At 39.9% G+C, this 13,601-nt stretch overlaps 1 protein-coding gene across 2 annotated transcripts in view; it reads right to left on the reverse strand.

Annotated features, from left to right (window-relative positions):
* The window catches only part of NR4A3 (nuclear receptor subfamily 4 group A member 3), a 39,667-nt gene that overhangs the window by 17,867 nt on the left and 8,199 nt on the right, over positions 1 to 13,601 (reverse strand). For both annotated transcript variants that reach the window (XM_082657367.1, XM_082657368.1), the window contains exons 4-6: positions 10,933 to 11,062; positions 10,298 to 10,470; positions 453 to 652 (exon numbers count right to left, since the gene is read on the reverse strand). In XM_082657367.1, coding sequence (XP_082513493.1) covers positions 453 to 652; positions 10,298 to 10,470; positions 10,933 to 11,062 — 503 coding nt within the window. The remainder of the gene's footprint in view (positions 1 to 452; positions 653 to 10,297; positions 10,471 to 10,932; positions 11,063 to 13,601) is intronic.

Here is a 13,601-nt window from a genome sequence, read left to right on the forward strand (position 1 = left end):
TCTTCAGCGCCCCATCTGGTGTATGAGAACAGCAACTTGTTAAATAGAAACTTGGGAGGTAAATGCAATGTTCAAAGCAAATACTTGCTCCCAGGAAATACTTTATGCACCATGAGAATCTTCCTGGAATCACAGAATGTGAGCTACAAGGGGCTTCAGAGAACACCAAATCTAACATTCTCATTTTACAAAGAAGGAAACTAAACTTCTGGTGAAGCAAGTGACCTGCTCAGGGTCTTAGAGCAAGTCTGTATTAAAACTGACACTAGAACCCAGGAGTCCCGGCTGCCAGCCCAGGGCTCCACCCACTGCTCAGTTTTTTAATGCCTGGTCATATTTCATATGTCCACCTTGAGCAAACTTTTCACTGCTGACTTAGTTACAAACACAGCAGGTTTCAAACTTCTTCAAAGGAAGGAGTGGACTGAGGAAGATAAAATAAAAGTAATTACCTGATGGAAAGTCTGAGAACAAACAGCTCCAAAAAGGCTGATTCTATAAGTAATGTCTGATCTTCTTTGGGGAGATCAGTAAATCCGGGAATCTTTTCTGCCCAGCTTCTAGATACGTCAATGGAGGCTGTTAGAAGGTTGTAGAACTGTTGTACGTGCTCGGCATCTGTGCCTGCAGCGGCCTGGTCAGTGGGACAGTACTAGAATGCAAACCACAGATAGCGGCGTTATCTCAATCCAACAGGGATAACAGCATCATTTGCAGCTTGGCTCTTCCAAGATTTTCAACACCTAAATCCTTACTTTTAGGTGCCACAGTTTATAAAACCTTTTTGCATTCACAGTCTCATCGGATTCTCACAATAGCCCTGTGACATAGATAGAGTGGATTCTGTTACCACTTAATAGGCAATGAAATTTGCTTAAGTCCCATTAGTGCGGTGGTTTTCAATCCTGACTGCAATCATCTGGGGAGCTTTAAAAAAACACTCATGTCTGGGTCATATCCACAGAGATTCTAATTTAACTGGTCTGGGATCGGGACTGGTCATCAGGAATTTTAAAAGCTCCCCAGGTGATTCCAAAGGGCTGCTGTGTTGAGAACCATTACCCCAGGGGTTTGTGTCTGCATGGGCCTCCAGCATCCACAGATTCCCTAAGGCACAGCTGTCTCCAAACAAGATGCTTAATTAACCCCTGGTTCTCAAACTGTGGCCCCTGGCCCAGCAGCATCAGCAACACCTGGGAATGTGTTAGAAATGAAAATCTCCAGCTCTGCCCCAGACCTACAGAACCAGAAGCTCTGAGGGTAGGCCCAAGAAACTGTTTTATCAAGATCTCCAGGTGAATCCTCATGCACAGTGAAGTTTGAGAATCACGGAATTAACCAATACGAGAAGATGGATGCTTGCTGCAGGTGGATTTCTGAGAGATAAAACAGACAAGGAAGGGGTCGGGGAGGAGTGTGTCCTTGGCAGGGCCCAGGCAGCTGTGTGCCATCAGACTCAGGGCTCGCGGCTACTAAAATTAATCAAAATTAAATGCAATTTAAAATCCAGTTCTTCAGTCACACTGGCCATATTTCAAGTGCTCAATAGTCACATGTGTTTAGAACACTTCCATCACAGCAGAACACCCTATTGGACATCATTGATCTAGAGGGCCCCGGGAGAAGAAAGGTACAAACAGGGATAAAGTCTTGACACGGCTTTTAGATATGCTGGTAGAGTCTGGGTTTTGCTTGAGTCACTGGAGTCAGGCGGGAAAGATGGATACAGCGAGATAATAATCAAGGGACAACCAACAACACAGAGACTTAGGAGATGTGCAAAAACATTCATATAAATATGCACGTCATTGCCTTCACACGAAAACAGCTGAGTGTGCTTTTGTGTCTCCGTTGATATCCTCAAAGGGCATGGATTTTAATCCTTATTTTACAGATGAGGAAACTGAGGCTCAAAGAAGCTTGGAAAGGTTAATACACTTTCCCAAGTTACATAACCAACAGTGGTACAGCCAAGACTTAAACATGGCTCTGTGATTTCCAGTCCTACACCTCCTAGCTGTTAATAGGTCTGATGTTACTAGCTGGTGGCCTGTAGGATAGTTTTAAAAAGGATTTTGCTTTGCTTTAATTGGAGTTCTCCATGTATGTATTCATTTGGTCCCATATTTTGTCAACACAGTGACTGGCACATAATTGACGCTCAATAAACTGTTGTTGAATATTGTTCCATGAAAGAACAGTCAGGGGAGTGCCTAGGTTTGCAACAATACTCTAACCTGGCTGGAGGACAAACGGCCAATAAGCAGCCAGGTGCTCACTGTAGAACTACACAGGTGTGAGGAAATGAGGCACTTGTCTTAATTGGGTCTTTTTTTCCTTTGTGTTTTCCCAAGAGGCATCATGAAATAACAAAAGAAACATCAGACAAGGAGCCAAGCTACTTTGATCCTAGATTTGTCTAGCCTCCTAATTTGTGAAATAATGTAGCTCTGCTGCTATAGTTATCTGGGGTAAATTACTTCATTTTTCTGAGCCTCAGTTTTCTCCTCTGTAAAATGGGGATAATATCTTCCTTAACATTTTGTTGTGATGATTAAATGTGATAATACATGCAGAGGACCTGACGCATAGAACGTGTTTAACACATGACGACAGTGATGATACTGATAACAGTTTTGATACTTGGAGTTATCACTGTCCCTCAGCTTCCATATTTATAAAATGGGGGAAGGGGTTGAATTGGAAGGTTTCTAATTTTCAGCCCTGACTTTTTCTAGGATCCCATAATATCAGGTCCAGTTCAAATCCCTGGCTCCTCTGTTCCCAATAATCTACCCAGGGCCTGGATTCTGTGAAGCCCTGGATGTTCTGTGTTGTAATGGACCATGGAAGCAAAGTCCAGGAGAAGGAAGCAGTCATCCTTCCCACAGATATTCAAGGATGACAGCATGATACTGGTGTCATAGACACTCCCCACCAGTTCCTTCCAGCACACATACTATTAACTGGAGGAGAGTGGAAAAAAAAAGATTTTATTTTTAAACTTTCTCTTCTTATATGAATCTAATTCCATATGCTCTCCAGGGGCAGGATGAAATTCAGGGCAGTACCACCTTTAGAAAGTTGACAGCACTACATGTGAAACTCCCAGGTAATTCAGAGTTGAGGAAAGAATGTTGGATCAGGCGGTAGGTCATGGGGACCTCCTCCAGACTCTGGCACTGACTTGCTGTGCAGCCCTAGACAAGGCACTTAACTTCTCTGGGTTTGTTTCTGCCTCTGAAGCTGGAAGTGACTAGACTAGCTGATTCCTTCTGGCTCTTGCATTCAGCTATCTTTCTGTTACTGATTTCTAGTTTAATTCCTTTGTGGGATTGATGGCAGACACTGTATGATTTCTATTCTTTTAAATGTGTTAAGGTGTGTTTTATGGCCCAGATCATCATCTATCCTGGTGAATGTTCCATGTGATGGCTTTTGCATTTGATGATTCTAAATGTTGCTAATCACACCAGGTGTGACGGTATTGCCTAGAATTTGATACTGATTCAGCATTGTTGTTTTAAAATAGTGTGTTAAATGGAGAAAAAAAGACTAAAGAATGTCAAGGAATGGGACCTAACAGCTCTCTCCTGCACTGAAGTCCCTGAAACCATGGCTCACAACTCAATAATCTCCCTGCTTCCAATATTTGCTCAGAATCCTCCAGAGCACTTAGCTTTCCCCCAGGGTCCTCTGCAGGCCTCCACCCCTGCTGGGCTCACATTTCATGCATCCTGCACACAGGGAAATGCAGTTGCTGCCTGTGTGTGCTGTTTTCTCTGATAGAGTCCAGCAGGGAGGAAAGCCAGCAGGCCCTGTGTGCCAGACTCCAGCCAGACCCTCTGAGCTTCACCTGCAGCGATTCTGGTTCATGTTTCAGAATTCTGGAGCCAAACTGGATTCAGCCTGAGCCACCAGTAACTTGGGGGTGACTGGAGGGTCAGCATCAACTGCTGGGGGGAAAAGACAAATCAAGTATCCCCTCTACTGAACATAAGATTTAAAGAAACGGAACAAAACATTTTAGAGTCTTTCTCTGCCTGGACTAGCAATTTATAAACACCTCGCTAAGGAATACTGTACGTGGAGTTGGAAGAACCAGACCCCCATCTCTGCTTCTGTGCTCCCCTACATCCCTCTGTCTCTGGGATAAGCAGCTTTGGGGTTCACCAAAGAAAAATCTAGAAATACTTGTTTATTGACCATTCTCATCAGACATAGGCCCAATAGAGAAAGACTTTAAAAATGAATCTTTTTTTCCTATTTATGCTTTTTATTCCAGCCTATATGAATAATCAATAATCAGGTTTTACCACTAGTCAAAGACACAATATTGCATTTACTGATAGCTAATGTCTAATGCAGATTTCTCCGAAGCACTTAGATTGAGAAGCTAGAGCTGCAAAAAACAATGAATACTATTTAAACTAAATTGAGTTGGCACATTTCAAATGGCAATACCATGGCTATACAGGTCAGATTTCAGCCACAACCTAGGCCTAAAATAAGTTATTTGGGAATTACGTGAGACCCTTGGTGAACACCAGCCCTAAAATTTAGCAATGTGATGTTTCATCGCATTTCACAGAGTGGAATCTGCTATTTACTCTTCCTCGGTGTCAGTCCAGGCTAAATATGTAAAATGTCCTAAGAACACTTTGTTTCCACTTAGAATGTAACTTTTCCCTGGGTCCTTATATTTCTTTATATTTTAGATGTTATCATTCTATGAGCCAAACTATGTATACATATTCTTAGGTTCTTACACTTTAAAAAGTGACACTTTAAAAAGTGGCAATGAATATATTTTATCCCCAATTTTTTCTTTTCTGATCTAATTGCCTCCCCTCTCTAAAAAACCAAACCAAAACCAAAAAACCCTCCTCTCCTCCCGTCAATGGCATCACTGCAGTTATATATTTGTTTACTTTCTGTCTCCTTCACTTGCCTGTAAGCTCCATGAGGGCAGGAGCTGCATCTTGTTCAATAACGTGTCCACTGCTCTGGAAGAATTGTTAAATGAATCAATGACTTTCTGTTAAACTTATCTCTATTGCTCATTCCTTCTCAACCCCAAGAAAGTTGGGATACAGGAGATACGAGGTAAAATGGAATTGTTCTTATTAAACCATATCGATCGTTCTCAAGGCTTAGTGTGCCAAAGAATCCTCCAAGGTCCTCTTCAGAATACAGATTCCTGCCTGCCTTCCCCCGTCCCCCAATTCTGAGTCAGTAGGCCTGCCTGTGGCCCCGAGAATCTGCATTTGAAGCAAACACCCTGACTCCTTCTGATACATGCAGTCTGCGCACCACACTTTGGGAAATGCAGACCTGTACTCATAGGGGAATCAGAGGGTCAGGGAAGGAGAAGGCTGGAAGGGATCATGGCAGTGCATTTAGTCCAATCTCCTCGGCCTTCAGATGAGAAAACTGAGGCCTACAGCGGGGCAGAACTTGCCTGAAATCATCTAGTGAGTTGGTGGCAATTTGAGAGGGTCTTCTGAGTAGCTTCATGAAAGCACCCTCTTTGCAGAATCTTCATGTTGTTTATTTTGTAGGTTTAACACGTGTCAACCATGTTGTTTCTTAGGCTATCTTGTTAACATATTTAAATGCCACTTGCTGGTGCCTGGTTTTATCTGGGCAGTATCTCTTGTATTTGGAGTCTGTTACTATACTAAGTGACACCCATTACCAGAAAACATCCTAGTTTGCTGGAAAATACTTGAAATGACCAACTAATGAGGATGGGAAGTGCATTTTCTCATTAGTAATTATGCAGGCTCTGAAGACAAGCCCAGTATCTATATATACTTGTAATGCTCCATTAAAGGCAACTGTGGGGTACAGAATAGCAACATTTCAAGGAGAAACAAATCAAATGTGACGTGTTTTGACTGCACTGATATACAATGATCTGAGCTCACTTTTGAAGGAGAGAAGTTTGGCCCAAAGGAGAAGAAAAGTTCCCAGAGCCAGGAACGCTTCACAGAGTGAAGAGCCCTCTTTCTGGCCTTGAAAACCCCCTTCCCTCTGTGACTTGGAACAACTCCTCACCTCCCTTTCCCACAAACGAGGAAAATGCTCACTTACTACCTTAAAGGCACATAGGCAGGTACAAGATTAGAACATACCTGCCTGGAAAACATTTTCTCATTTCTCTGATTCACTGGGGGAAGGTAGCATCTTTAATAAATTGTTTTGGTCAAGCCAATTGTCTGACTCAAAACTGACAGGGCATATTCTTCTTTAAAAGGTAAAATTATGTATACCACTATGATATAGACTAGGCAGGAATAAATGAAGAAGAGACTTTCATTTTTCACTTCTAAATGGTCTGCCTTTTATAAATTACTCTTATTGTAATTTTTAAAATCTAATAAAGCTTCTATTAAAAAAAACCTAGTATATTGCTATTAAACAGAAGTGGCAGTATGGTGAAAGAGAAACATATTACTTTGAGTGATGAGATTTGGGTCTAACCCTAGCTCTGCTACTGACCTTAGGCAAGCCACTTAGCCTTTTTAAGCCTTTATTTACTCTTCTGAAATATGGGTTTTGGATTAGATGACCTCAAGATCACCTCCAGTTCTATGAATTAATAAATAAAAAACTTTAAGGAGAAGGTAATATGAAAATTGAATTTCAATGAATGACATTAAAAAAATGACTGAAACCATAAATTGTACCACATAAACTGGGTTTAAGTGAAATTATGTAAGAATGTACGTGATGGTGCCTGGCTCAAAGTAGGCATTCAATAAATTCATTTTGCTTCATTCATTTTATGTTAATTTTTTTTTTTAAAGAGAATGAAGCAAATTCAATCTTGTGAAGTAACAAGTTGTTTAACAACACATATTCTTATATGTATATGTATATATATTCACTTGCATTTAGGGACAGTAAGGTAAACCCTAGAATCATAAAATCTTAGCATTGGAAGGAAATTATTATCAGTCAAAATAACCTCTCTCCTTGTGAGGAACCCTGTTATGTGTTCTCCTTAGTTTCTTCTTGTGTTGATGAACTCACGCTTCCACAGCAGCTCTTGTAGCAAGGAGAGCTCTTCCTTGTCCTCAGAGTGAGCTGGAAGGGCCCCCTCCTTCACTATCTAGTTCTGCCCTAGGGAGCAACAGTCCTCTTGGCAACAGGGCCAAAGTGTGACCTAATCCTGCCGAATCTTCTCCCTTTCTGTCTACGTATTTCCATTTCCTCCAACCATCCTTTTCGAGTTTCCAGAAACAGTGTATCCACATACACTGCATCCTCTTAAATCCCAGCTTGGAACTGAACTCCACCCTTGAAGTGTGGACTGACAGAGTCCGTGGGACACCATCAACTTGGCTCTAGTTCCATGCTTCTACTACTGAGGCCTAAGCTAATTTTGCATCCCTCCCTTCCACTGCACACTTGGTTGGTTCTTACTGAATGTGTATGGAATAAACTCCTGAGATCTTCTTAACATGAACCACTGACAGGCCAAGGCTCTCCCATTTAAAAATATTCTAAATGCTGAGCTTCACACTTATTTTTGTGACCTTTCTTCACGATGGTTTCAGCCCATCCTGTTCCAGCTTGTCGAAATCACTCTGAATGTTGACACTGACATCCATCATATTAGCGATCCCTCCCAGCTTTCTGTCATCTGCAAATGTGATCAGCATGCCTTCTCTGCCTTCATCCAAGTTTTTGATGAAAACTCACTGTATTTTATTAAAAAAAGACTTTTAATTTAATTGATTTGGGTCCAATTTTTGATAATTTTGTAAAGCTATCTAAAAGCAGGAGAATCCAAGCTATGAGGTTCAACCCAATTCCAAAACAATGCAATTAAAATAAATACGCTTTACAAAATTGAGCCAGGCCCCAAAGGTAGTATCAGTGTGACCCAGACTCTGGCATGGTCAATCTGTTATTTTGGGCAAAGCTAACAATTAAATTGGATAAATGTTTGTTGATGAGGATGATGACTCTAGCCTAACACCCTGAATGGTGCAGAAGCAAGCAAACACAGTGGATTGATTTTTCACGGTGAGGCAGTTCCCATCTGGGACAACTCAAAGTACGGGGTACGGTTTGCTGCTGAATAACTAATTAGGCCATGTAGACCAATAATTGGATAATTTGGGCCCCCCCAACCCACCAAATCACTTCGTGGACTAAACCTCTGGACTGGCCATCAATAGTGATTTCAAATGCCCCAGAACAAGGTCAGATTGTGTGCTGTAGCCTCAGTGAAGGCAGTGCCAAGAAGCTTCATTAATTCAGATGAACTGCATAAGGGAAGGCCAGAGTTGGCTCATGGAAAAGTTTTTATTCCCAAATGCTTTTCTCTCACCCACTCTCACTGAAACCAGAGATGCAAGGAATTATGGTTTTAAGAGCACAGACTTTGGGGGCCAAATTGGGCCCACTTGGCTTCTAATTCTATCTCTGATACATATTACTAGGTGACCTTGGGCAAGTCAGTCCTTTAGCCTTTCTCAGTTTTAATCTCATCTATGAGAGATCATAACACTTACCTTAGTGGTTTTGCTACATAGCACCTGACATGTGTAGTGTTTATACTCATTAGAACATTCAACAAAGGATAGAATAAGAAGTTTTGGTCAAGGAGATAACATACAGGGCACTGTGCTAAAGCTTTGACAAGTATCATCTTATTTAAACTTCCCTGGGAAGTTAAACCCTGGGAAGTAGATATTATTATTATTACGCCACAACACAGATTAGGAAACTGATGCATTAAAAGATTTAATCAGTTGCTCAAGATCACCCAGCTAGTACATGATGGTGTTGGGATTTTAATCGAGGCCTGCATGGTTCCAAAACCTAAGCCCTTAATCACTGCATTATTCTGTTAGACTATTATTTGAGACTTGACTTCAGTCAAGAGATGCTACTTGTAATCAGAGTAAGAGTCCTCAACCTTTGATGCTAAGGGTCTACCATGCTTCTCATATGAAGTCTTGTGCTCAAGTGTGGAGAGGAGGCTTCACAACCTAAAATGAGGGAGGGGATGAGGGAAGGAAGATCACAGCAGATATACAAATCACCCCTTCACTTTCGTCAACACTGCAGCCTAAAAGAAGGGCATATGGCAGACACTCTCACACTCTTGGCCAGCTCTTCAACCAGAAGTTTGAAATACTGATTGGACCTGGAGAGGGCAATCTGGTAGCTGCTGCCAAGCCAAATCAACCAACTGGGGATCCCTGGACTGGTATCTCTCTTATCTGTGTGTAAACTGTGTTTCTAAGTTTTCTTGTCTTACGGTGGGATTAACCATTCGTACAGTTCATGCTTCTTTCAATGGTTAGATGAGACAAAGTACCACAATGCCTAGCACATAGAAATTGCTCAATAATTGAGATCTTTTTCCTTTCTTTTCTTCTTGGGTGAGACCCTGTCTTACTAGAAGTCTGCTTTTCTAAGTCTCTTTTAAAACTGCCTTCCAGTAATATTTATACCTTTGCTCCGAAAATCCTTCCTCATCATTCTTTGTGTTATCCAAATTTCTGGGAAATTGCAGGGTTTAAACTGATGATATTTTACTATATCCCATATGAAATAAAAGTGTTAATACATTTTGGTTGGCTTAAATAACAACACTGGTAATCATTTACAATTTTCAAATGTTTTCTCAACCGTCATTCCTGTGTGACTGATGTTCAAAACATCCCTCTGAGGTTAAATATTGTAATCATCTCCACTGTAAGGATGAGAAAGCCAAGAGCAGGAGCCAGGTGACACAGGCAGGAAGCAGCAGAGGCAGCATTCCATCCCAGTCCTCCTGACACCTCCCGATGTCAAGGCCAGTGTTTGCTCCTCTCCATCAATGGTTTAATCCCTCAGTATAAGCACTAGGTCAGTCAATGCCGGTGCAATTGGGTAAAATGTTTAAGGATAACTTGAAGCTTACCCAGATGGTTTGGTCACAATATGGAAAAAAAAAGTAGTCACTTTGTCTAAAGCATGAAAGAAATGTACAAATTGTAATTCACCTGTGCAAATTTTCGTTGGCACAACCATCAGGAATCCTGCAACAATGGGTATGACAGGTGCAGCACTGTCAGGGTCATTTGTTAAGGCATTTAGAGATTCAATAAGGCAAAAATTATTTGGTGCAATGGATGCACTGGAATTGTTAAGTGAAGTGAAAAATAGAGAAAAGGTATGAAAACGGTTGAGCACAGTGCCAGGCACAAAGTCATTCAATCCACTCTTATTACTATTATCATGAACAGAGACCCTGATCATTCATTCAAGAGCAAGACATCATAAAACTTACTCTGGAATAATCGAGATCTCTGGGCGTTGAGTCTGTTAAAGCTCGGACGAGGGCATTCATCATACAGATTGGAGGAGAAGGTGGAGAGGGCTGAGAGGCTTCCTGCTGTAATGGGCTCTTTGGTTTGGAAGGCAGCCGACCTCTCCTCCCTTTCAGACTATCTGTACGGACGACTGATACCGAGAGAAACAAACAAAAAATGTCTTCAAAGATATCCATGAACAGCCATAAATCACGAAAAGGAATCAAAACACTTTACAGTTGAGCAAATCATTAATGATACCAACCATTTAAAAGTGGCAATAAGTTTGGAGTAATAGCCACACAATGATTTAATGAGAGTTGAAACGAGCAGCATAAAAGCCACCCCATACTTACATTTGGTAATGAATTAGCCCTAAAAGTCTCCTTCTCAAATAGAACAAAGATGTATGTACACAGGCTCTCTATTGATTTTGAGAAATTAGAATAAGTAGACCTCAGCTATTTTTGAATGTAAATACACACCATAAAAATAAAATGTTGAAAAGAAAGGGAAACTAGGAAACTTCACCATTCTAATGTAAACATTAACTTTTTCAGTGATATCTGAGAATATTTATAAGCAAGCTGGACAAAAAGCATTATATCCATACCTTCTTTAACCATTCCGACACTGAGACACTTCTGAAATCGACAGTACTGACATCGGTTTCGACGTCTCTTGTCTACAGGGCAGTTTTTATTTGCCAGGCAAACATATTTTGCATTTTTCTGCACTGTTCTCTGAGGAAATACAATACAGAGATAGTCAACTAATAGTTTCTGGAAAGAGGTAGGACCTGACAAGATGTATTTTAATTACAATGTGAAAAGCGACAGTGCAATTTGTATAATTAGATAAATTTAATTTCCTAACACGCTAGCCTGCAGGAAAAACAATTTTATTAGTGTTAGCTGCTGACAATGAAAATCATCTCGGATTGTTCTGAAGCAAGTCTCAGGAGACACCCAAGTCTGAATGATAAAATCATATCTGAAATTACCAGGTCAACATATCATACCTTGGAGGATTAGATTATCTTCACTTTTAATATCCCTTTGGGAACAATTTTCTACTTGTTCCACTCCCCTGATTATTGCTGACCTTATTAAAATAAAATCAAAATGATCTGGGATGTACTTTGCTGGATATCACTATTGTAAGTCAAATATCACAGAAACTGGCTTTGTTCCCCAATAGAGATGAAATCATAAAAAGCAAAAACGAGGACTTGTCTAGTTATAACATATAGGAAATAATGTTTTAATGCAAAAAAATCACTTAATCAGCTTGTATAGTGTATTTTATTTTTAAAAGAATGGTAAACTGTCCATTTCTCATTTTTGAAAGCAAAATCGTAAAACGGGATACTAAAAACCGCTATCACATCCAAGAAAGAAAAAAAAATACCAAACAAACAAAAAGAATGAGATAAAAGAAGGAATATGAGAGCCATATATTTTCAATGAAAATTCCCATTAATTGGTTATTTCATAAATGACTATTGACACAGACATCAAAATAGCCATACTGTAAAAGACGTATCATAAAACTTGGGCCTGGTTATAAAATAATGTTGTATTCTTCAGAATCATGTATAATTTTAAAATGAAACATGAAGAAATAATAAAGGATATTTTATGCTCCAAATATAAGAGAATGCTTGATTTTTTAAAAAAAATTAAAAACATTTGTGCAAATGGATGTGTATTTACCACTCATTCAGGAATTACCTGAATCTATTCAACTCCAAATAGAGCAGAAAGTTGGAATTTATTTGGTAAGCCTGGGCTGCATAAAAAAAAGAAATCCAGGTAATTTGGGACTGGTGATCTATTTTGTGTCTAAAATTCTAAATAGATTTACTTTCTATCTTTTTTAATTTTCAGCAGTTCTCAACCCCCTTGTATCAGTTTTCACTCTATCACCTTTTAATTTCATTTTAAGAGATCATTCCTAAACTGCTTATATAAAATTTAAAGCCAGATACATTTTCCCTGCTTTAGTAGGTGATTTTAGTTTAAAATGCAAAATTTCCAAAACACAAACATACTTCTGAGGTTTCCACCATTTAAATTCGCAGCAGTTTGTAAGGGTAGGAGACTTGTGTTTCCTAAATGAAGCTCTCTTTCATTGAACATGAAGTAATTAAAAAAACTCTATTTCTTGCCATCGTCCTCAAAGATATCCCAGTTTCAGTGCTGGTGGCATTTTGCTTCAGGTATACGTTTTCCCAATAACCTCAAACCTTCCTCACATTTGTGTATGCCTGCACAATAGTTTAAGGACAGGGAGAGATCGTTATGGTTCAATCACTGAATTCCCATCATTAACTGCACTTCATGTCACATTTTTAAAGAATTCAATTTAATGGTAGAAAGCCACTGGGTAAAACCTGCTCCCGTTCCCTTAATTAACAGATCTGTGGGGTGGTTCTCCCTTATCCTACCCCTACCCTTTCTAGTATAGATTTGTTTTCAAGATATTGCTGCTGAAGAAGGATGCTGTTGGGGAACACTTAATTGACATTTGTAGACGAGGAATGTATCACCACTCCTGTATTTTGGTCAATTCAGGGGTGATTATATTTGTGGATTACTTATACTTCTCTTGTTTGTCTTTCTTTTTCCCCTTTCAGCTGCCCATTTCACTGCCTTTCAGCATTTCCGCTGAAATGCTGTAAAAAGCAAATCTGCTAAAGGAATGCAGTTACTTGAAAGTAAAGCTTGAGTAGTTAAGACAGAAAAAAAACGGCTAAACCGATGGTTCTACATTTAAAACATCATAATCCTGCATACCTCCTGTATGGCATTTAACATACTGCAAAATCCTTCCACAAGCATTTTCTCATTTATCTGCAGAAATTAATCACATAATTCCTATCTCCAGATCAAAAATAACTGTTGCTTGTTGGTATGTATACCAATGCACACATGTGCATTTTTTAAATAAATGTTTCTATTTTCATTTATAATGAACTATTCTTTTATGGCCCTTTAAAGCTTATAAAGTGCTTTCATAAACATTTCTCTCATTTAATACTCACAGCCTTTCTCTGAAATTTATTCACCTGATAGGGAAACTGAGGCCTGGAAGGAAGTGTCATGCCCAACATCATAAAATTGGTAGGTGACAGATCAAGGACTCCTATTTGAGTGTTCTGACTCCAATTCCAGCATGCTCCCAGATACATCCTATTGGCCTCCCAAATCCTCATTATCCAATCAGCATCCAGCTTCTCCTCTCCCTCCACCCTGCCCAGCACTGAAGGCTAGGAAGTGA

This window comes from Grampus griseus (assembly GCF_964374135.1).
Source record: "Grampus griseus genome assembly, chromosome: 6".
In the NCBI taxonomy this organism is placed as follows: domain Eukaryota; kingdom Metazoa; phylum Chordata; class Mammalia; order Artiodactyla; family Delphinidae; genus Grampus; species Grampus griseus.